Genomic DNA, 26,017 nt, shown 5'->3' on the forward strand with positions numbered 1-26,017 from the left:
ATATTTTTTAAATATTTAATATATTTTATTACTTCAAATTAAAAAAAAAAAAAATCAAAAAGATACTTTTAAAAACAACAATGGAAAAAAATGCAAAAATTATTTCAATATCATTTTCATTCATTTAAATTTAAAGGTTTGGGTTCGGGACACCTCCCAATTGGAAAGTACCCACTAAATGATGATTTTATATTTACTAAGCTTGCTGATAGTTTACATATTATTGTGGGTTTCAGTAGATAATAAAATGATCTTAGTAAACATCTAACGTTTTGAATACTAAACTGCTTTTTAAATGTGTTTTTGGTTGTGGGACAGCAGTTTGCACCATATTTCTAGAATGGCCCATATACATATTTAACACACACACACACAAAAATACATTTTTGGCCAACATAAATTTATACAGTTACTCTGTTTGTTAATTTACATATTCGGCAGACGATTTTTATCCAAAGCGTTTAACTACAGTGCATTCAAATGTATACCTTTTTTATGAGCACGTTATGAAACGTACATCTGTTCATCTGTTCATGCACACACACAAAAGAGACTGCATACATATAGGAACTGTAGATGAATTCGACTTCCTGTCGCTCAAAACCCCGAATTCGTTTAGTAACACAACACCGCCCTCTGCCAACCGCACAGCGCGCCGTCATTGGGCTCCACTACAACCAAGTCTTGTCAATCACCAGCTAAGCCCCTCCTACCGCCAGCCTCCCCTGCAGCCGCTTCCTGTCAATCACTAACCAAGCACCTCCCACCGCCAAATTTTGACTGTAAACATCCCGCCGAGAGCGCGCGCCATCTTTGTCGGATTCAATGAGAGGAAACGGTTGCTAACTTCTCTCCGCAGGAGGGGAGAGAATAGACTACCCGCAATCACTCGGATAAAATATTTTGAATGGTACGTACTGGAAAATGTGCGTTGTTGCGGATAAGTGTGCCTGTGAAGTGGAATTATTAGCTGGGAGTGTGAAATTTGACGGTCGCGCTGCTTACGTGCTGTTGCTAATCAACAGTTGGCTAATGCTAATTGCTAACGATAGCTTGAAAATAATTTAGCTTTGCGGGCATTATTAAAATTCTAAATAGTATTGGTTTCTAACTTTTATTCGTTGTTTGTGAACGAGAAAAAATAAACTCTGCCATTTATAGCTTTTAAAAAAATATATATATCGGCTATTTTAGGTTTACGTAGCGCTGCTTGCTAATCAACAACTTAACGTTAGCCAGCGCTTGTGTGAAAATGAACACAACTGCTTTATGTCTTTAATAAATGCACATTTTCTGTAGTTTGGGTGTATTCAACTGTTTAAAAGTTTTGCATTGGATAACACGCCGCATTGGTTGCATGCAACTGTGTTTTTCCTCGTCGCCTTCATGTTTTAATGTTGGTGTGAAGGCGGGCAATGCTTTTAAATGCTACTAATGTATTTCACCTGACTTGTAACTTAGACTAAGTGTACAATACTTCTAATCTAAACGTGTTTTTGGTGTCTTGCGTTAGATTTGACTTTTGCGTGTTTGTGCATTTCATTGACCGGCTGTGGATTAATATGTAATAGAAATTATGCATTCTATCAATCTAATGTATTCTGTATTTCAAAATCTAGTGACTTGCCTATGATGGTTAAATTGCTGTCTGTGTAGGCATATTCTGGTGCGTAGGTTTTGGGACATTATGCTTAAGTTTTACGAATTTACAAATATTTTTGTGTCTCCTTACAGGTGTAGTGGAAAGATCTCAGAGCTTTGACCAGACACCAGGGCAATGTTTTACGCCCACTTCGTCCTCAGTAAACGTGGGCCGCTGGCCAAGATCTGGCTGGCGGCCCATTGGGACAAAAAGCTGACCAAAGCACACGTCTTTGAATGCAACCTGGAGAGCAGCGTGGAAAGCATCATTTCACCAAAGGTGAGTTTTTAACACTGCTGCTTTTGAACGGTGTGTGTTCATGCATATGTTAAATCTGTTTTGTTTCGGTTAAATAGGTGAAAATGGCTCTGCGTACATCTGGCCATCTTCTCTTGGGCGTGGTGAGGATCTACCACAGAAAAGCCAAGTATCTTCTGGCTGATTGTAATGAAGCATTTATCAAGATCAAAATGGCTTTCCGCCCAGGTAGGGAATCTAAAAGCACATTTTAGTGAAATTTCAGTCACCTGGGTTTGACCCGTCTGTGTTTAGTAGAGTGCATTGTGTTTTTTAGGTGTCGTTGATCTGCCAGAAGACAACCGTGAGGCTGCATACAACGCCATTACCTTACCGGAGGAGTTCCACGATTTTGACCAGCCACTTCCTGATCTGGAGTAAGAAAAACTTGTTGTCTTCTGTTGTTTACAAGTATATATTTCGTTGTATTTACTCCTTCTGAATGTGACTTTTGTTTATGATTTATAAATTAAATTCTTTTATTTCAGTGATATAGATGTAGCACAGCAGTTCACCCTGAACCAGAGTCGTGTTGAGGAGATCACCATGAGGGAGGAAGTAGGAAACATCAGCCTTATGGCTGACAATGACTTCGGTAAAAACTCATAAGCTTTTTCGTTTTTATCAATGTTTTACTACAAGTCAGAAATATATTTGTGTTGGTAGTTATTGGCAAAGGATTTCTTGAGTAATGACAATCAAACAAATCAATTATATAAATTATTTTTTTAATATTAAAGCATAATTTCTATTTGAAAAACCTTATTACAAGTTATAGCATTTTTATAATTAAAGACTCTTTATTTCCGTATCTCAATCAGAGGAAAAGTTCACCCAAAAGTGAAAAGCTATAAAATAAATCCATCAAGATGATATCCATAATTCTGCTTTCTCCAGTGAAAATGTCATTATCTCTGAATCAGGAGAGAAAAATGCACAGTTTAAGTTCTGTTTACAAACGAAGACGAATTATGGGTGGGTTTTGATGTGAAAAGACAAGAGATGGGTTTTTTCACTGGAGAAAGTGTTATTATAGATTATGGACTGGTATAGTGTTGGTTTAAAGTTAAAATGCCTTAATGGTTTTGTTTCTTACAAACATGCAGCTTTTCACTTCACAACAAGTTAATTGATGGACTGGAGTTGTGTGGATTACTTGTGAATTATTGTGATGTGTTTTTATCAGCTGTTTGAACTATAGACAAGAGTCACTAGATGAGGGGGTTTGCACTTGCATCACGATTTGGTCAGTTACAAGGATGCGTGGCCATATTGGTGATACTCGGATGTAAACGGCAGCGCAGATTGCTTGGTTAATGTACTACTGAATATGTTGTTCTACTAATGTATGCTGTCTAAACCATGGAAAAAAGCTTGGAAGCTGATAAATCATATAGAGAAGAACTTAGTAAGTAGGAAAAGGCACAATATTTTGACAAAATAAAGTTAATAGGTGGTAAAGATACTTACAAGCAGTAATAATTAAGATATTAGCCTAATATTTCACCTTCCTGACCAGAAATTATAAAAACAGATACGAATATTAGCAAGATTCTTGCCCTGGAAATCCTGCTTCAGTTTGGTCAAGCACAAATGCAATTTTGTCCCTCAGACAGTTTTTTTTGCACTCTTCTCCTTGATTTGTTATAACTTATAGCAGTCTATAGTTCTCCAAATGTTTTTCCCCCGTACAACAGATAAGTACAGCCCAAAACGTGACAACAATTGAAAACTTTCAGGAGCAAAAAAAATATGCTGGTTTTGTTTGGTTCAGTGGCATTGTTTACGTCCAGTGCCGCCAATTGATGACACGTTGTGAAAACAATCTATACTTGGGCGGCTTATCTAAGCAGTCTGTGTGTGGGAAACACTTTATTCTAGTGAGTCACGTGATCCATTTTCTCATAACTTAGTGCTGGTAATGTCATATCAGGTGACTTCGGCATGGATGACCGTGAGATGATGAGGGAGGAGAATGCTTTTGAGGTGGACATCATCCATGGATCCTCTGCCTCCACCCTGCTTCTGGAAGCTGAGCCTGGTCCTGCTCACCTCCCTGACAAAACGACCAACCTTGAGTATGATGACTTCGGGGACAACAACCTGGAAAACAGTGATGGTGGAATTCTGAGTAAGTTCCAATTTGATTTTTGACCTGTGTAATGTTCATGCAATGATAGTGTGATACTAAACCGGTGTCTGCTCAATTTCAGTGGATAAGATTCTGAGCAATGAGGATGGTGGCGGTATATTCGATGATCCTCCAGCTATCACTGACAGCGTGATGATGCCTCAAGACCATGGCGATGATGACGACGATTTTGATGCTTTTTCGCGTAAGTAAAACCTACAAAAAATCTTAGGTGTTGCTTGTGTCTATAAAATAACTAGGAAATGTGGAAAACATGTCGTAAACTTTTTTTTTTTTTTTTTTTTTGTTTACTGCTGAAGTTTTCCTTGCCATGCAAATCAAGTTTTTGTAGAAATGTATAGACTGCAGTAAAAGATTTTTATTCTTCTGAACTTTGTTCTATGACAAATGAGGTGTGACATGATCAAGTTCCTGCATCCTTTTTGTATTCACTGACTCAGTTACTTGAAGTGGCTTAACCAAGTGAGATGTTTATTTATTTATTTATTTAAAAATATTTCTTGATATTGTCCTGACTTCCTAAATTCCTAAAAACATATTTTTTAGGTAGTAAACTATTTGGTTAAATCTTTTTTTTAGGTTAGACAATTAAATGCATATTAACATTAACTAAGAAAATGTTAATAATATTTTACAATATTATTTTTGTAATTTGTGTAATATTTTCTGACAATTATTTTATTTATTTACTTTTAATTTATTATTATTATTATTATTATTTTTTTTTTTACAAGGGATAAGTCAATGTCTGTATCATGTACCATGGAATTTACATTGCATTTTTTCTATATGACAGTTCCATTACATTTTTGAATAATATTTTAATGTATTTTTAAACAAATCTGCACATTTGCATTATTTCAGCTGCTGCCGGTCCGGACAGTCCAGACTCTGGACCAGTGGAGCCTCTTCCCAACACCACAGACCAGACAGAACAGACTACTCTGGTGCCCAATGAAGATGAAGCATTTGCTCTTGAGCCCATCGATATTACTGGTAAAAATGAAAATTTGCATTGAATTGAATGTTTAAATGCATCTCAGCCTCATAGCTTGTTTCAGCTATATTATGAATTTTGTGGCCTGAATATCCATTAATACAACACTTGTGGTGTGTCCTTAGTGAAAGAGACCAAGGCTAAGAGAAAGAGAAAGCTCATCGTCGACAGTCTGAAGGAGCTGGACAGTAAGACTATCCGCGCTCAGTTGAGCGACTATTCCGATATTGTCACCACGCTGGATTTGGCTCCTCCTACTAAGAAGCTGATGATGTGGAAGGAGACTGGTGGTGTGGAGAAGCTGTTCTCATTGCCTGCTCAGCCTCTCTGGAACGGCCGACTGCTGAAGGTGATGGTTGATCTTGCGTCACCGTAACATTAGTATGTTAAAGCTAATTAAAGCTGAAATAACGGGAAATGTTTCTCTTGCAGATGTTTACTCGCTGCTTGACTCCACTGGTGCCTGATGAGCTGAGAAAGAGGAGGAAGGGAGGAGAGGCTGACAGCCTGGAGGACTTCCTGAAAGAGCTGGAGAACCCAGAAGTGCCCAGAGAGGAGGCGCTGGGTCACAGGAGTGAAGTGATTGGTAAGCTCTTGGCTTGCTGTTGAGTGGCTTCACAAGCACGAATGCTGTAGCTTAACACACAGAGTCTGGGGAACACAAATGAGCGATAGGTGGGCATTGGAAAAGTTAGAGAAAATATTGTAAAAATGTGAAAACAAACAAAGAAAATAAGTTAAATTGAATAAAAAAATATTCAAATAAATAATGCAAATGTATTTAAATAAATAGATCTAATAGTACAGTACTATATTAATTAGACAATGCATGCAATAGGAAATTATTTCTATAATTGTTGAAAATGTTAAAATGTAAAAAATCAAAATGTTTCAAATTATTAAAATAAATAATAAACATTTATTTAATTTAAATATGTAAATAAAAATAGGCATAGGGAGTTTTTTTTAATTAAAAATTACAAGCTATTAGCTTGTAAATGTAGTTTAGCTTATAAAAATATAGTTGCCTTTTAAATTTTACAATAGGGATCTCTTGAATGGGGAAGATCATATTTCCATGGCTTTCCATGGTCCATGGCTAAAAGATTGAAACCCCCTGGCATAACACAGTTGTGTCAGTCATTTGACAGCCTCAAGTGAAAGTCTTTGTGTCCTGCAGATCAGACCATCATGGAGGAGCCAAGTATGCTGCAGGCTTCCTCTATGGAGGGCAGCAGAACCGCTCTGGACGAGTCCATGATGCCGCCTCCATCTCGCCAGCGTGGAGTCAAGCGCAAGTCGCTTGAGAAGGATGTAGCACTGCCTGTAAGTCAACCAGATAATCAAGCTGCCTAGTAAAGGTTTTGGAACGAAACCTAATGGTGCATAATTGTCATTCCAGCCAATGGGAGTGTTGGATCAGACGCTTCAGCCCGTGGATCAGTCGATCCTTTCCCAACCGCTCGACATGCCGCAGGTGGATCTTCCTCCTGAGGACAGCGCCAGCCTCTCTAGACTGGTACCAGAGTTGGACCTGTTAGATGACAAGGGCAAGGATAAAGACAAGGATGACAGCGATGAAGAGGTGAGATGTTTGTGGAAGCCCATTCCCACCATGGAAAAAATGTGACGACTTATATCACAATTCTGAAGTCAGAATTTTGAGAGGAAAAAGTAGTAATTGCCTTTTTTGTGGTGGAAACAAAAAACAATTATGAAGTCAGGATTCAGAAAAAAAGTCTGAATTCTGAGTAAGCATTAACTGTGCATTGTGAGATACAAGAACTAGTCAAGAACTATGTACAGAACAAAATAAATACATTCAAAATGGTTTGTAACATCAAACTTGCAGTTTAATTATTTTTCTCAAAATAGCTCAAAAACTGACTTCACAGTTCTGAGGAAAAAGTCCAAATTCTGAGTTTTTATCTTGCAATTCTGAATTTTTTTTTTCTTAGAATTGCGAGATAAACGACAGTTACTACTTTTTTCGATTCTGTGGCAGAAGCTAAAAAGATTTTTAACAGTCTAAGTTAAAACAGACTTAATATCTCACATTTTTCTCAATTGCAAGTTTGTATTTCTCAGTTCTGACCTTTTACTTTGCAATTCTGAGGAAAAAAGTCCCAATTTTAAGTTCATATGTTGCAATTATAAATTTTTTTCTCAGAACTGTAAGATGTCACAATTATTATTTTTTTTAATTATTATTCTATGGGAGAAGCAAAACAGAATTTTGACTTAATCTCAAATTTTTTCAGAATTGCGAATTTGTATCACTCAGTTCTGACGTTTTACTTCGCAGTTCTGAAAGAAAGTCCAGATTTTTATATCTTGTAATTCTGACTTTTCTCAAAATTGCAAGAAAAGTCATGATTACTACTAGTTTTAATTCTATGGCAGAATCAAAACCGAATTTCTTAAATATGACTTGATATCTTAGAATTGCAAATTTGTATCTCTGTTCTGACTTTTTACTTCACAATTCTGAGAAAAAAGTAAAAATTCTGAGTTTATATCTTTCAATTTTACTTTTTTTTTTTTTTTTTTTTTTTTTTTTTCTCAGAATTGTAAGAAAGTCACAATTACTACTTTTTTTTTTTTTTTGGTTAATTCCATGGCAGAAGCAAAACCGAATTACGACAGAATTTGACTTAATATCTCACATTTTTCTCAGAACTACAAGTTTGTATCTGTCAGTTCTGACTTTCTACTTCACAGTTCTGAGAAAAAGTTCAAATTCTAAGTTTATATCTTTTTTTTTTCAGAATTGCAAGAAGTCACAATTACTATTTTTAAATTCTGTGGCAGAAGCAAAACAGATTTGACTTAATCTCTCATATTTCTCAGAATTGCAAGTTTGTCTCTCAGTTCTGACTTTTTTAACTTTGTAGTTCTGATGGGGAAAAAGGTCAATTTGAGTTCAAAGTCCCAATTATTACATTTGTTTTTAATTCTGTGGCAGAAGATTTCTCAATTTTGACTTTTTGCTTCGCTATTCTGGGAAAAAGTAGTCAGAATTCTGAGTTTGTATCTTGAAATTCTGAGATCTAAATTCTCAGTTCTCAGAATTGCATGAAAAAAAAAGTAAGAATTGTGAGAGGAAAGAGTCATTAATTTTTTTTTTTTTTTTTTAAATCCCATTTGCTGAAACAAGCTTTCATGTTACTGATAATTGTTCAATGTTTTAATCAACAGGGTGAGGACGGACAAGGAGGAGACCAGGACCAAGAGGAGCGACGGTGGAACAAGAGAACTCAGCAGATGCTTCACGGTCTTCAGGTTTGTATTTGGAGCATATTCGTTCACAATAAAGACATTCAAAATGCATTTGCTCATTTTCTTCTGTTTTGACAGCGCGTGGTGGCTAAAACTGGAGCCCAGTCCATCAGCCTGCTCGAGCTGTGCAGAAACAACAACAAGAAACAGGCTGCGGCCAAGTTTTACAGCTTCCTGGTGCTGAAGAAACAGCAGGCCATCGAGCTGACGCAGACCGAGCCCTACAGCGACATCGTTGCCACACCAGGGCCGCGGTTCCATATTGTATAGATGCGTACTCTCTATTTTGTTTTTTGTTTTTAGTAGTTGTATTTAACAGTTTTGTTTTGCTACTGTTGCTTTTTGTATCAGTTTTTGTCCTCTGGGGCCAATTTTTGAGGTTTTGAGTCAAATCCAATAGATCATGAAGACATTGTACCTACATAGGTGTTATTTGTTAGTACATGTTGGACCTCCATATTGTCAAAACCATTGGGATGTTTCAGTTTCACTACTTGTTTTGTTTTTGTTTCTCTCCATTGTTCTGTTTTTATTTTCCTTCATAAGCTTTACCCCAGTAAGTTTTACCTTTGTAGTAGAGTTAGTGATGTGTACATTTTAACTTTTTAATAATGTCACAATTGAGAGACAAAGGTTTATTTTTGGAAACCCAAGTGGATTTAATGACACAATAGTTCAGTGTTTTGTATCTCTCTTTTAATGGCAATTATGACTATTAAAGGTTTGTTAAACTTCTACATACAATTGGAATTTTTATGCACTTGTGATTAAATTTTGATATTGATTTAAAAAAAAAAAGTTTCTATATTGTTTTGTACTGGTTGAGATCTATGGTATGCTTAGCAGAAATAATACAAATTTCAACTTAAGTCAGGGGTCGGGAACTTTTTTTGAACAAAAAAGAGCAATATGTGTAATTTTTTTAAAAATACATATGTGAAATAGCCACAGCACTAAAATAAATAAATATATATATATATATATATATATATATATGTATATACACTGCTCAAAAAAATAAAGGGAACACTAAAATAACACATCCTAGATCTGAATGAATGAAATATTCTTATTAAATACTTTGTTCTTTACATAGTTGAATGTGCTGTCAACAAAATCACACAAAAATTATCAATGAAAATCAAATTTATTAACCCATGGAGGTCTGGATTTGGAGTCACACTCAAAATTGAAGTGGAAAAACACACTACAGGCTGATCCAACTTTGATGTAATGTCCTTAAAACAAGTTAAAATTAGGCTCAGTAGTGTGTGTGGCCTCCACGTGCCTGTTTGACCTCCCTACAATGCCTGGGCAAGCTCCTGATGAGGTGGCGGATGGTCTCCTGAGGGATCTCCTCCCAGACCTGGACTAAAGCATCCGCCAACTCCTGGACAGTCTGTGGTGCAACGTGGCATTGGTGGATGGAGCGCAACATGATGTCCCAGATGTGCTCAATTGGATTCAGGTCTGGGGAATGGGCGGGCCAGTGCATAGCATCAATGCCTTCGTCTTGCAGGAAATGCTGACACACTCCATGAATTCTAGGATTGTCTTGCATTAGGAGGAGCCCAGGGCCAACCGCACTGGCATATGGTCTCACAAGGGGTCTGAGGATCTCATCTCGGTACCTAATGGCAGTCAGGCTACCTCTGGCGAGTGCATGGAGGACTGTGCGGCCCTCCAAAGAAATGCTACCCCACACCATTATTGACCCACTGCCAAACCGGTCATGCTGGAGGATGTTGCAGGCAGCAGAACGTTCTCCACGGCGTCTCCAGACTCTGTCACTTCTGTCACGTGCTCAGTGTGAACCTGCTTTCATCTGTGGAGAGCACAGGGCGCCAGTGGCGAATTTGCCAATCTTGGTGTTCTCTGGCAAATGCCAAACGTCCTGTATGGTGTTGGGCTGTAAGCACAACCCCCACCTGTGGACGTCGGGCCCTCATACCACCCTCATGGAGTCTGTTTCTGACTGTTTGAGCAGACACATGCACATTTGTGGCCTGCTGGAGGTCATTTTGCAGGGCTCTGGCAGTGCTCCTCCTGTTCCTCCTTGCACAAAGGCGGAGGTAGCGGTCCTGCTGCTGGGTTGTTGCCCTCCTACGGCCTCCTCCATGTCTCCTGATGTACTGGCCTGTCTCCTGGTAGCGCCTCCATGCTCTGGACACTACGCTGACAGACACAGCAAACCTTCTTGCCACAGCTCGCATTGATGTGCTATCCTGGATGAGCTGCACTACCTGAGCCACTTGTGTGGGTTGTAGACTCTCATGCTACCACTAGAAAGAAAGCACCGCCAGCATTCAGAAGTGACCAAAACATCAGCCAGAAAGCATAGGAAATAAGAAGTGGTTTGTGGTCACCACCTGCAGAAGGGGTGTCTTGCTAATTGCCTATAATTTCCACACGTTGTCTATTCCATTTGCACAACAGCATGTGAAATTGATTGTCAATCAGTGTTGCTTCCTAAGTGGGCAGTTTAATTTCACAGAAGTGTGATTGACTTGGAGTTACATTGTGTTGTTTAAGTGTTCCCTTTATTTTTTTATGCAGTGTGTATATATATATATATATATATATATGTATGTATATATATGTATATATATACACTACCGTTCAAAAGTTTGGGGTCAGTACATTTTTATTGTTGCTTTTTTTTTTTTTTAAGAAATTAATACTTTTATTCACCAAGTATGTATTAAGTTAATAATTAAAAGTTAATAATAAATAGTTTACATTGTTATAAAATATTTATATTTTGAATAAACACTGTACTTTTTAAACTTGTTATTCATGAAAGAATCCTGAAAAAAAAAAATCACAGGTTCCAAAAAATATTTGGCAGCACAACTGCTGTTATTATCCAACATTGATCATTCTAATAATAAATCCGCATATTAGAATGATTTCTGAAGGATCACGTGACACTTAAGACTGGAGTAACAGCTGATAAAAATTCAGCTTTTCATCACAGAAATAAATTCTGTTTTAAAGTGTGTTAAAATAAAAAACATTTTATATTGTAAAAACATTTTGCAATATTACTGTTTTTTTTCTATATTTTTAAACAAATAAATGCAGCCTTGATGAGCATAAGAGACTTCTTTAAAGACTATTACAAGTCTTACTGACCCCAAACTTTTGAACGGTAGTGTATGTATATATATATATATGTGTGTGTATATATATAAATATATATATATATATATATATATATATAATGTCCCTAGACAACTAAAAAAAAAAAAGTCTTGGATAATTTGTACGTTTGTGTTTTTACTTATACGTTCTGACACACATTATATGTCCATCAAATGCTTTTACTTCAAACTCGCTAAATCCCAGCCTCAGCTCAATTAGAAGTGCTGGAACTTACATAGAAACCTATTCATAGGAGCCTGATAAAAATGCTTATTTTAAAGAAAAAAGTCAAATGGATTTAGAGGCTTTTGCACTCTTCATATATATATATATATATATATATATATATACAGTAGTCAGCATTTAAAGTGGATCAAAAAAGTTAAAGTTGTCCTAAAACAAGAACGAGTATTGTTTTGGTTTTAGGACAACTTTGATTTAAAAGGTTTTGATCCACTTCAAATGTTGACTAGTATATATATATAATATATTTTGCACTACACTAATCTTTATAATCACCAAGACTCATGGAGGAATCATGGAGCTCAGCCTTTTTATACTGTATCTCACAATGCATTATTCTTCTCAAATAATTATTTGACATTTCTTACACCAAAACACTAAATAACATTTTTCATTTGACGATGACAACTGCAATCAGTGTTGACAGCAAAATCCACCTTTTTTTTGACGCGGAAGTAAGATTATGGGTGAGGCTTCCGGTTTATTAGCCACTACAATAAATAACTAATAACAATGTGCAGTACAAACAAGTGAGCTCATAATTAAGATAATACATAAAAATAATGGTAAGACACACCAATTTGCAATATCACAGCCAAAAATAGCTGGGAAGATGAGACCGGAAGCCAGACCCATAAAATTTACACATGGCCTCGCCTGCCCTTAAAACCAAACATCGTGTTCTGGGGGATAAAATACAAGTTTTTTTGTTGGAGTTCCCCTTGGTAAATTCGCATTTCAGGGTCTAAATGTGACGTTATTGGAGGCGAACAAAAAAAATTACCCGCGGCAACAGTGTTAAAGTAGCCCAGTTCCGCAGAAAGACCGCGGACTTGGCAACACTGGACTAGCACTCTTTTAAATAAACGCATTGCGCTGTTTGTGGCCATTTAACCTCTATTGTGAGTTGTTAAATTATTACTTTAATAATATCACAATGCAGTATTTTTGCTTTTAACTTCAGGACGACGTTTCACCCCTTTACGTTTCTAAATCGCGACTCTTATTTTGACATGGTAAAAGTCTCCTCGTAACGTCTTCACACAGGAAGTAGTCCGTTCGTTCCGGAAAAACCTCCTTGCACGTGTTTTGGCCCTTTCCCTCTTTATCTGACAATGGCTAGCCGCAAAGAATCAGCTGCTTCAGGGTCCAATCCACTGGATTCCCCGGTGAAACAGATCCAGATCGATGGGCTGGTGAGTAAACTTTGTTGTTAAGTGATTATTTTGAAGCGTAAAGCGATTGTTTGTCGGCGAGTCGTGTTGTGTTCAGCTGTAGGTTGGTAGGGGGAGCTCAGCTTTCATCGTTCACTGTATCAGGGCGCGCAATGAAAATATACCGTGGAAATACTGTATTTTTGTGGTTTAGTTTATGTAACACCAGTACTTTAAACTTGCTACTTCTCGAAAAATGTATTGTGGTGGTACAACCATCTGCTGCTATCACTGTACCATAGTATTTTGAGATATACCATGGTACTGAAGTTGCTATGGTATCTGTCCTTACAGATGTACAGTGGTTTTTATCAATGCACCGTTACACTGGTATTCTTAGAAGTACTTTAAAGTGCACGTATGTCATTACCACGGTATATTTCAAATTACCATCTTATACAATTACTACGTTTTTACTGTTCTTCAGGAATACCGTGGCAGTACAGTGGTACATTTGTATTTGATTATTTTATTTGATTATTTTTATGTGTCTTAAAATTACTAGTTTTTTCACTTTTCAAAATTTTAAGGTCTGTATGAGTTTGCTATATTTAATTATCATTTATATATGCACTACTGACTTTTTTTTTTTTTTTAAAAAGACATTTCTTATGCTTATCAAGGCTGTTTATTTGATCAAAAACACAGAAAAAAAAATAATATTGTGAAATATTATTACTATGTAAAATAAAGGTTTTCTGTTTTATTATACATTAAAATTGAATTTATTTCTGTAATCAAAGCTGTATTTTTAGCATCATTACATCAGTCGTCGGTGTCACATGATCCTTTAGAAATCATGCTAATATGTTTATTTATTATCAGTAATGAAAGTTGTGCTGCTTAATATTTTTTTTGGAAACTGTGATGCTTTTTTTCAGGATTCTTTAGTAAAAAAATATATAGTTAATAAGAACAGCATTTATTTAAAATAGAAATCTAACTATATACACTTCCGTTCTATAGTTTGGGGTCAGTACATTTTTGTTCTTTCTTTATTTTGAATGAAATTAATGCTTTTATTCAGCAAGGATGTGTTAAATTAATAAAAAGTGATAGCAAAGACTTAATTTGTTAAACTTTTTTTTTGTTTGTTTGTTGGAATGAATGTTTTTCTTTTAAACTTTTCGTTCATCAAAGAATCTTAAAAAAAAAAAAAAAATCTATCACAGTTTCCAAAAGATATTTGGAAGCATCACTGTTGCCATTGTAGATCATTCTAATAATAAATCAGCATTAAGATATTTTCTAAGGATCATTTGACACTTAAGACTGGGGTAATGATGCTGAAAATTCAGCTTTGCTTCACAGGAATAAATTATATTTTAAAGTATATTAAAATAGAAACTGTTATTTTATGTTGTAGTAATATTTAGCAATATTACTGTTTATTTGTTTGTATTTTTGATCAAATAAAAGCAGCCTTGATAAGGATAAGAGACTTCTTTAAAAAAAAATCATTAGTTTTTGGGATCAGTAAAGTCTGTACTGTGGTACTGTATATATGCAGTAAAAACAGTAATATTGTGGGATATTATTACAATTTAAAATAACTTTCCTAACTATTTCAATATATGTTAAATTGCAACTGATTCCTGTGGTGAAAAGCTTTTTTTTTTTTAAATTTATTTGTTTAAAAAAAAGTATGTTATATGCACACACACAATTTAAAATATATATAAAATTGATTATATTTTATTTTATTTTTTCAAAGGTGTAGTTCACTCAAAAATGAAAATTCTGTCATCATTTACTCACCCTCATGTTGTGCCAAACCTGTATGATTTCCTCTATTATCCTGCACGTAAAAGATTACGTTTTGCAGAATATTGCTAAACAATCATTTTCTTTCCCCATTGACTTCCATAGTATTCCATAGTGGAAGTCAGTGGCTACCAGCCCCTGTTTGGTTAGCAACATTCTGCAAAATATTAAAAATGAATATGGTGAGACTGTCACCGGCACAGTGCTTCATTTATTGATTTAAGGCTCAATTTGTCTGTCTGTCTTAAATGTATGACTATGATCAGCTCTAGTGTTCTTGTGCACAGTGTATGACTTCAGAATATTAATGCGAGAGTTTCAGTGCTAACATTTGTTCATTTCTTTGTCTAAAACTTTTTCACAGTGGCGAAGTTGCTTAATGCACTTTCACAACTTCTTTCATTTTCTTTAGTTGCAGTAGCTGTTGTCTCATTTGTTATTTCTGTAGGACTTCTACCGCCGGCCTCGTTTTTCACTTCGCTTTAGGTGCCGTACGTTATTTTCTCGGAATTGTTTTTCGAAAACTTTCTACACCATTAGCCTGCATTCCCTTATACAGACCAGTGATTCCTGTTAGATAAAGGCTGAGGTTTGACTACAGAGTTTGTAGTTTGGCATTTGCTCTAAACCCTCCAATTATCATCACGGTAATGCATGTGGACAGTCCGCAGTTTATCTCCTGGTGCGCAGTAGGACTGAAGTGTTTGCTTAATTAAAGAGCTTGTCTGAGTTTGAGCTTGATGCACTGTTGATGTGGTGGTGGACTGCATTATATACCGCTGCCAAAAGAGGGCGAAGTTGTCTCAGGGAAAAACACATCATTATCTGGTGCAGTTACTGCATTTTGGACGTAGATTGACCTTGATAGGACAGTTGCTTGCATCTCTCCTTTATTTTGGTCAATCCTATGTTTAAATACCTGTTGTTGTGTTTTCTTCTGTAAGCACAAAAGGAGATGTTAGGCAGACCGTCAAGGCTGTGCTTTCTCATGTAATGAGATGTCAAGCTAAAAGAAAACCCCCAAAATGTTTGAAATTTTGCTTTATTTCAGGTCTTCTTAAGCCATAAAATGGCTTTGTGAGAGGAACGGACTGAAATGCATAATTCAAATAGCTGTTTTCCAATCATATTCCTCTCAACTGGAGTTCTCAAATCTCATTTGCACTTGTTAAATTAAAAACAGTGACTTCAGATGCATTATTGAGATGCTGTGCAGTTGGTTCTTGCTTGCCACGCGATTGTTTGAAGTTTGAAAACCGCAAATGAGATTTGCTGAGATTATCAGTGAAATGTGATGACAATTTTTTTTTTAGGTGAAATTTTTCTTTAATGTTTGTGCTAAGAATTGTGGTCATGCTTTATAATTATCCCATTTTTATCTAAATTGCATTGCATAAAATTGCATTTTTGGAACAATAGTTTTGTATTAACTTTTGTCCAAAGGAACAATACAGAAAATATATATATTTTATGTAACATTTAATTAAATAAATAAATAAATAAATGTGTTTGTATGTTTATTATTATTTATTGATTTTAGGTAAAATTAAATGTTTATATGTATATATTTAAAACAGAAATTTCACATTATTTAATTAAAAAATAAGTAAATACATAAAATTATAAACATTTCACATTATCTAAGTAAAATAAAATAATTTTTTTAATAAAAATCTGTCTGTCTCTCTCCCTATAATATATATATATATATATATATATATATATATATATATATATATATATATATATATAATGTGTTTAAAGATTTGTACAAGATTTGTTAAACATTTGTATGTTTAAGTTCTTAGTACAGCATTTCTTGTTTTCCTTCAAATTATTTCATGTTATCTAACCCAAAAAAATAAATGTATACAACTATAGTCATTTCACATCATCTAACTAAAATGAATAAAGAAATGTATAAATAAAAATTAAATCACTAAAAAATCAATTATATATATATATATATATATATATATATATATATATATATATATATATATATATATATATATATATATATATCTCTTTAGTTAAAATTAACTGTAAAAATAACAGTAATTATCAGTAAGGTTTTTTTAAACATTTTTGTTCATTTATGGTCAGTACAACATTTCTTGTTGTTTTTTCTTAATTCCATTTATTTAATTAAAAAAATATATAAAACATAAAATTATAAACAAAAACAAACAAATTAATTAAATCACTAATTAGTTGCAGTTATGAGTACAGTATTTCTTATTTTTAATATTTTTAAAATTTTGGTCTCTAGTTGTTATTTAACATTTCACATTATCTAAGCCAGTTTTTTTTTACTTAAAAGTGAACTAGGCCTTATTTCAAGCTCTTGAGTGTTGCTTTTTCCTTCAAGCACTGCAAATCTGAAGTACGCCCTCATTTGTACGCCTGCCGCGAACCTGTTCAATTATGACGTTGTCAGAGCTGTTCATTTTGAAAAGCGGTTTAGGGTACGGTTGTTAGAGATCTTGTTTCGTCATTGTTTTATGAAGATGGATCATAGGCCTCGTCGTACCAGAACGACAGTCATCAGGCTACGACTGCGCGTCCTTGCTCGGCTAACTGACGGGGACAGACGCTCACGTCAGCGTGATCCGTGGGGAACGTGTTAGCGCGTTTACCTGATTGCCTCCGGCGTGCGGATTGCATCACCCCTCAGCTGAGGCAAGTTTGAAAGCAAGAAAGCCCACGAACACTTGCAATGCGCCGCAGAGAGAATGCTAGTCATTGCAAAACGAAAGCGCCTATCAAAAATAGAACTGGCAAGCGTGCAATTCTCCTGAGTTCACGGGGGATCATTAGATGGAGTGTTGAGGCTGTGTTGTGCTGCTTTGATGGGGCTGTGTAGTCTGCGCGCGTGGCCCTGTGTGCAGCAGTCAAAGCGCAGCCGTCGCCGGAACGCATGCCGCATGTCCTCATTAGGTATTCTGTTATTGTCACCCAGCTGATGGAGGAGGAGAACAGGGGGGTGTGGAGCGCCACTTTGAACCTCTGGTAAAAAGCCAGCCCCCCGAGTTCCCTCGCCGCCCTTTGGTCCACGCCGATGGCTCGTCTGACGGATGGGGTTTGGGGGAAGTCGGCGGTGGATCTGAGCTGATTGTGGCATTGCTGTTGCTCTATGATGGCTGTTGTCAGATGCTTTTGCATAAAGTGGACTAGAGCTTTTAGCCGATGTCGAAATGTAAAAATGATCTCCGCCTCAAATGACTTTCCTTTCTAGATGATGTCAGCAAGGCCACACAGGTGATTGGTTAGTTGTTAACTAATAGCTGTTTTGGGTTTTAGCATTCGGTCAGAAAAAGGAAAACACACTTTTTCCTGATTCCATTAATATTAATTCATTATATATTTTTTTATTTTGCCTGACATAACTGTTAGTGTGAGTAGTTTAATATGTTGTTAATATTTAATTTTTTTTGTAGTTCCTTTTTATATATTGCAGTGGTAATTGTATATTATAACATAACATAATATAATACATAAAAACATATAATTTGAGAGAAAATGAGATGTAAAAATGTAAAAACAACCGACTATATAGTCAGTTCTTGACATTTTGCTAACAAAAGAGTGGAAATTGTATGTTTAAACAAGTTAGAGATATTCAGGATTTTAATATTTAAGAATTTGTAATTTGTAATTGTTTATATATATATATATATATATATATATATATATATATATATATATATATATATATACACATGTGTATATGTATATGTATATATATTTATTTATTTATTTATATTTTAGTAGAAATTGTATATTTAAATAAACTGATACTATATTAGCTGTAATGGTGCAGTTAAATTTTTTTATTAATATTTTTATTTAATAATTAACAATTTAAATGCTATTTTTAAAGTTAAGTATATAAATTTGAGATATTTGGGAACTTTAGCATAACTTTTAGTATTTAGTTATTTTTTTATTATTTTGTTATTAAGTTTTTGGCCTTTAAAAAAACATTAATTAGTCATATAATAATAATCACAAGAGGTTGCACCATTAGTTTATTTTCATGCTGAAGAGCCTCTGAGAGGTTGTTCACATTATATTCTCTCTTGTAAAATGTAAATGAGTGTAAATGTCAACATTTGTGTATAAAAGTCTGAAGTCTGTCACGCAAAACATGAGCGCTTTGTTGCATCAATATAGAGTTTGGACTTTTATGACTTTTATCCTCAAATATGATATATTACCATTTAATATAATTGTGTTGTTTGTTTTTAGCTCAAATGTTTCGTACGATGCTGTTTTTGTATTGCTGCCAAAATTAATTTAATGGAAAATAATGAAAAACCTTTTGAATTGTGGCCAGGTTGCATATAAAAGAAAATTAGATGGAAGCTGTCATATTAATTATAAATTATAATTATAATTAAAATGATTTATTACTAATAATTTCAATGAGATGTATGATCATAAATAACTGACTATATAGTCAAAAATTCTGTATATATATATATATATATATATATATATATATATATATATATATATATATATATATATATATAATATTATTATTATTAATTTTTTTTTCTCAGAGATCTCATTACGTTAATATTAACTATTTTTATTTTTTCATACTGAAGACCTTCTGAGAGGTTATTCACACCATATCAATTTATATAAAATGTAAATATCAGCAAAATTTGCATCTAGAAGTCTGAAAGTCTGAAGTCTGTCACGCAAAACATGAGCGCCTTGTTGCATTAATATAAAATGTAGACTTTTATCCTTTTTGAACTTATCAAGCTGTTTTTGTACTGCTGCCAAACTCAATTTAATGAAAAAAAAAAAAAAAAAGAAAAATCTTTTGATTTTGTCCAAGTCGCATAAAAAAGAAAATTAGATGGAAGCTGTCATATTAATTATAAATTATAATTTAATTTGCTGTAATATAGTTTCAGTGAGATTTAAAAATTATGACTATGTTGTCTAAAGTTCTGTTTTATAAATAATTATATTATATTATATTGTTATATTATATGTTGTTGTTTCCCCCCCAGATGTTTAGTAAAATGAGTGTCAAATGAATTTGAGAATTTGGTTTTGAAATATAATTCTGTTACTGACCCTTAACAGAATTAAAGTGCTCCAATTATGCCCTTTCAAATATGACCTTTCATGCAGTGTGTCATGTAGCAGTATGTAAACATAAACTGCAAAAGTTGTGAAGACATCAGTGCACGATACAAAGTTATTGTCTATGAAAAAAAAGAGTCGGTTCACAATCGCCTGAACGATTCATCAGGAATTCAAATCTTTTTCTGTTATGGCTATACGTCACGAAGTAACACATTTGCATAGTGTCCGCCCACATTCTACATCACGAAGTTGCCTGTCCACAAACACAGTAAAATTTCCATGTGGTTTACCTCATGTCGAGAAGACGCTGTATCCTAAGTACAATGTGGGATCCTAAGTAAAAGATGGATCAGTGACCAGTTTATTTGGACCGGCTTGCTCCTCTGAACCTCTACCTGTAAGTGTGATTAATAATTGATGGTTGTGTTTTCTAGCGATCGTTCAAAATACGTAGTTGTATGTTATGTCGTGTAACTTCTTGGATGACATGGGGGTATGTGAATTATCAGGACCTTTTTATTCTGAAAGTGGAGTAATCTTTTAAAACTTGTTGCTTTCATGTAACGTTACTTTGTATCATGCAAAATACGTATTTAGTTGTGTGTGTTGTTTTCGCTCCGAGCAGCTCGTAGGTCTTTGGCTGACCGGCTGACAGCTTTATCTGTTCACTCGCTATTGTCTAGAAATGTTGATGAATACTGAATGTTTGTTGTTATTATTACTTGAAGTTCTGATAAAGAATAGAACAATATGTTGGTGTACAAGCTGCAGTGCTTTATCAATATGTTTCTGCGTTGGTTTGATGCATATACTATGGCTGTTTGGGTGTTGTTGTTTAGCACAATGATGGGCCTTCCGTGTTTGAAATTCGCTGCATGCAGTAATGTTAAACCAATCACAAACGACTGGGTCAATGGTATCTGAATCAGAAAGAGCTTTATTGCCAAGTGTGAAAAATACAAACATAGTGCAGACATACATAAAGTTAAGGTAAAAAAAAAAAAAAAAAAAGGTAAAAGTAAGGTAAAAGTAAATGCATATTATAAGACAATAAAAGTGTTTTTTTGAACTTGCATGCACGCCAACTTGTTGGGGACTCCCAAAACCAAAATATGAGCCTTTTATAATCCATGATAGGGGCACTTTAAAAAAAACACTGCATTCATGATGACTAGGGTTGGTATTGAATTGCAAGAAACAAACACCACTAAAACAATTAGCATCAGTGAGGAGTGGAGTGTTCTAAAACAGCATGTTTAGTCGTTTAATCAGCCATTAATTGCTTCGAATCAAATGAGCGATGATTCAAACCCTAAGATTGGAACAACAGGAAATTGGATGCTGCTGTTTCCTGTTCTTTTATGCGCTACAACAGCTCAGGCAATTAGTGACATTCGTATTCCCCCGCGTCTGCGTGTCGTTTCACCGTGCTTCTGTTGATGCCGCGCCGTCGTCTTTGCCGCTGGCTTTGTGTTGTTTTGCCGCGGCGGGCGCCGACTGTATTGCCCAACCAAGCACAGCTCAATTCATTTGAGGAAGCAGGTGTGTGACTTCCCTCCTGAATGATTTAAGGGAACAGGCTTTTTCACAATTCTTCCAGCACGACGCCTCGACTCGAAATGATCAGATTGGCAGGACTCAGCTCAGAGAGTATTGACTTTACCGCTTTTTCTTTTTTTTCCCCGCTGACCTTAAAGCCTGTTACAAACCCTCAAAGAGGCAACAGTAAGCTTTGGAAAACAACATATAGAGCCTCTAACTCACGTGGAAATGAGGTGCCGTGGACGCCCACCATATGTCTGACCACCGTCTGTGTGGAGTTTTTAAAGCCAGACAAAGGTTGTAAGTTTGTTTACAGGGAGTCCATCCATAATTAATTCAACACGCCACAGTGAAATGCTTCATATATCTTTACAGCTGGGATGTGGCGAGCGCTGTCAGGTCATTTGGGCTTGACATGTTACTTGCACCCAGAGAACTGTGTGTAATATTGCCTCTAGCACACTGTTTTATGAATGTTGTGGTAAATGATGGCAGGTTTGTTCCATGTGGCTTCAGGCTACAGGAGGGTAGCGATGGGAATAGTAAGGTGTTTAATGATTCTGATTCCACTTAATGATTTCGGTGCCTTTGCAATTCCTTTAATGAGTCTTAATGCAAAAAAAAAAAATTGATCTAAACTATATTATGCCTTGTTACATGGCATGGCCAGTCAGGGTGTCTTGTTTCTATATTCAGTTACAGAAACAAAACTAATTCAATATACATATACATAATACATAATACATATACATATACATATACATATACATATACATATACATAATACATAATACATAATAATACATATACACACACACTACTTTTGTGACACTATAAATGGCTTTGTTCTTGCTGGATAAGTTTTCTAATCACTTTCAACATTTTTAATAAAATCAAATTTTATAAAAAAAAAAAGGAAAATCTGACCCCAATTTTTTTTTTAGAAATATATTTTTAGACATTTAATTTTTTGCAACAAGATCTGATTACATTAATATTAACTTTTAAATTTGTATATATATTTAGTGTTTTTTTATTTATTTTTTTTTTTTATTTTGTCAATTTATGCTATTTAATTTAATTTTATATTTTTAAATAAATATATTTTAAGTATGTATTTAAAACAAAAAAATTGTATATATATATTTTTTTCTTTTCTCCCTAATTATATAAGCAATTTAAACAGATTAGAAAACATTCAAAATTTTTAAAATGAATTAAATTTTTAAAACATTCAAATATTTTAAATAATCATCTCATGCTAAATGTTATATAGACATACTTGTTACTTGTTAAAGTTACTTTAAATGGTATATTATGAGGTTCTCATTTTTATATGGGTGTCTATACTAAGGTGAAGGCTTTGCTCATTAATAACAATTACATTACATGACATTTAAGAAGCAGACACAACTTGCTGACTGACAGAATTATGTTAAGCATATGCTAATCAGCTTAAGAATTAACAAATCCTACAATTGTAAAGGTTTTGCCTCATGCATAATTAATAAGCTACATGACTGGACACTTCCTCAAGGTTTTAACGTGATGTATGCATGACCCAATTAATATACACACACTAAACCTTTCTAATATTTTATGTTAGGTAGTACAAGATGTTTTTGCATTTGAAAATTGCACACTGAAATACAACAGAACAAGTGCTTCTAAAAGAATTGGCAAAATTGTGCACATTTGCACACATGCGTTGCATGCATTTTCACTTTCAAATGCGAGCTTGATTGTAGTCCGTTGATGTTTTAGCGTGTTTTCTGCCTGCTGTTCTGAAACAATACAAGCGTACGAGAGCCATTAATGAAACCTAACGTCAAAAAAATGATGTGTTCCAGCATACATATAGTTTTAAAAATGCCATTCTATAGCAGTGATTTGAGGTTGGAATTGGATTGGGTCTTATCTGTTGAATCAACAGTAAATATAGGACTTCCGCCTCGTCTGTGCAACATCCGCACCCTCTAAATGCATCTCCTGCCTCGATGCTCCATATGAAATTACAGATGTACTGATGCACTTTAGGTCCCCATCAGATTTTGGCGATATGAAATGCTGTGTCCCTTCTGAGAAAAATGAACACATCCCATCAGGCCAGAGTGAACCTGCCCTCTCAATGGTATCGAAGAGGTGTTCTTGCTTCTGTAGACTTAGCAAAAGAAAAAAAACCCAGTAGTTTGGTATTCCGAGAGGCTGTGCAGACGGCGTAATTAGACAGTGAGTGTATTTGTTCTTCCATTAACCCCAGGTCTTTCTCCATCTTTTTCTGCTCTGAGTGGTCGCAAAGTACCATGTTAAGATGGAGGAGCAATCTTCCATTTAGCTCTCCAGCTTGTATTTTAAAGCGACATCCCCTGCTCTTCACATTCATGGCTGTTTTGAGCGCAGACAGATTGATATTTTCCCTCTCTGCCAGTCTTGAAATCGAAGCTTGCACATATTAATATTCTCCAGAGAGCCGTCTAAACCACATAGGCGCACATAAGCCTGGAATTAACATCCATCTCAGGTCATCCGATAACAAGTGGTCAGCTGTGATGGATCGGTGTTTACAGCATCTTAATTACATCAAAATGTGCAAGAGTCTGAATATTATTGTTCTGTAATGTATTTTTAATCTAGAAATGTCTCTGAGTGGGGTTAGGAAATTGAGAGCATGTGAAAGGAATAGATATTTCCTGAAAATGTACTCACCCTCAGGATGTCTGAGATGTGGATGAGTTGGTTTCACCATTGAAACATATTTGGGGAAATTTAGCATCGTTTGCTCAGCAGTAGATCCTCTGCAGTGATTGGATGCTGTCAGAATGAGTCCGAACAGCTGATTAAAAACATCACAATATTCACGTCTTGTGAAGTGAAAAGCTGCATGTTTGTAGTAAACAAATTTTTAATTTCAGACCATATATTGTTTTCTCCAGTAAAAAGTCGCCTTCAGGAGAGAAATGTGCACAGATCAAGCACTGTTTACAAGCACAAAACTGTTGTAAACAAATATTTGGATAGATTTTGATGTGAGAGGACAACAGGGGATAGACTTTTTCATTGGAGGAAGCGTTATTATGGATTGTGGGCTCAATATTTTGGCCAGAAGTGTTGGTTTAGAGTTTAAATGCTTTAATGCTTTAATGATGGATTTGTTTCTTACAAACATGCAGCTTTTGGCTTCACAAGATGTTAATTGATGGACTGGATTACTTGTAGATTTTTGTGATGGGTTTTATCAGCTGTTTGGACTCTCACTCTGACGCCATTCACCACACAGGATCTAGTTTTAAGCAAATTTTCATTTTTGTGTGAACTTGTATGTACAAATCTACCTTGTAATGATAAAAATCCATGCAGTGTTTTTTTTAATTAATCTGTAAAAATAATATCCCCTTTTTTTAAATCGAGCCATTCTCAGATGCCTTTTGGTGTGGTGTCACACCAACAGAGGCCGCTTCCACGATAGTTGATTGACACGAGCGTTTTACCTCAGATCAGCTGTAACAGTCCGACATCTTTGTTTCGATGCCGGAGCAGGGATGCAAGTTAGACGAATTAAGTGTTTGAGGTGTTGTGTTGCTGGATGTAATAATGAACATAGTGGTCGTCATTTACCTTCATCTGAGCTGCTGAAGATGCAGTAGATTACATTTGTTTGTGAAGGGAATGCGCCTACCGATCTACATATATCCGTCTATGTTCACGCAAATCATTTGTGATCCAGCTTCACTTACAGCAGAAGTGAGTGAGAGAAGAGAGGGGCGGGGCGAGCAGAGCTCATTTGCATTTAAAGCAGCCCCGACCACAATGGGATGATTTTTGCTGAGCTCATTTTGGCAAGGTAAAAAAAGAGTGTTGTTTTACACAACCACTGAGAATTTTTAACCAAAGTATATTACAGACTTTTCATTAAGACCCTAAAGAATCATATCAACTTGTGGAAAATGGGCATCCGATGACCCCTTTAACATGTCTTATTGGACTAGTGGAAAGAAAACATCCAACATGCACATTAAAGTGCTCGTTTTATTGCAGTTAACTTATTTGCTTATGCTTTTAAAAGTTTTTGAACAGTAAGATTTTTTTTTTTATTATGTTCTGCTCACCAAGCCTGCATTTATGTGATCCAAAATAGAGCGAAAGCAGTAATATTGTTTTTTTTTTTTTTTTTTTATTTTTTTATTTTTTTTACCATTTAAAATAACATAATAATAATGATGATGATGATAATTGTTTTAAGCATCAAATCAGAATATTAGAATGATTTCTGAAGGATCAGGTGATTGGAGTAATGATGCTAAAAATTAATCTTTGAAATCACAGGAATAAATTGCATTGTAAATTACATTTTTACAATATATTCAAATGGAACAGTTATATTAAATAGTAAAATATTTTAAAATGTTACTGTTTTTGCTGTACTTTGGACCAGATAAATGCAGGCTTGGTGAGCAGAAGAGACTTCTTTAAAAACATTTAAAATCTTACTGTTAACTATTGACTGGTAATGTCTTTAAAGGCTGTTTTCTCAAAATAGCTTTTTTTTCCTCATGCACGGAGTCAATTCTACACTTCAGCAGTGCTTACATAAACCAAACTTTAGTTTTATTACTCTCTGTATTCTGAAAGTT

The 26,017-nt window shown here is 34.9% G+C and overlaps 2 protein-coding genes across 2 annotated transcripts in view; both read left to right on the forward strand.

The window, feature by feature from the left end:
• Positions 1–784: 784 nt before the first annotated feature.
• On the forward strand, positions 785–9,015 carry rad21a (RAD21 cohesin complex component a). The gene is made up of 14 exons (XM_051131873.1): positions 785–910; positions 1,735–1,921; positions 1,999–2,128; positions 2,217–2,316; positions 2,428–2,534; positions 3,873–4,070; positions 4,153–4,275; positions 4,956–5,087; positions 5,214–5,437; positions 5,521–5,674; positions 6,269–6,414; positions 6,491–6,673; positions 8,287–8,370; positions 8,446–9,015. Exons 2-14 carry the CDS (start codon positions 1,778–1,780, stop codon positions 8,635–8,637), a joined length of 1,917 nt encoding a protein of 638 aa, XP_050987830.1. The 5' UTR covers positions 785–910; positions 1,735–1,777; the 3' UTR covers positions 8,638–9,015.
• A 3,781-nt stretch (positions 9,016–12,796) lies between these two features.
• Positions 12,797–26,017, forward strand: part of eif3ha (eukaryotic translation initiation factor 3, subunit H, a) — an 81,169-nt gene continuing 67,948 nt past the window's right edge. Inside the window, exon 1 of the mRNA XM_051131758.1 lies at positions 12,797–12,950. Coding sequence (XP_050987715.1) covers positions 12,870–12,950 — 81 coding nt within the window. The 5' untranslated portion in view covers positions 12,797–12,869. The remainder of the gene's footprint in view (positions 12,951–26,017) is intronic.

The sequence above is a fragment of the Labeo rohita genome, chromosome 16 (genome assembly GCF_022985175.1).
Source record: "Labeo rohita strain BAU-BD-2019 chromosome 16, IGBB_LRoh.1.0, whole genome shotgun sequence".
Taxonomy (NCBI): Eukaryota; Metazoa; Chordata; class Actinopteri; order Cypriniformes; family Cyprinidae; genus Labeo; species Labeo rohita.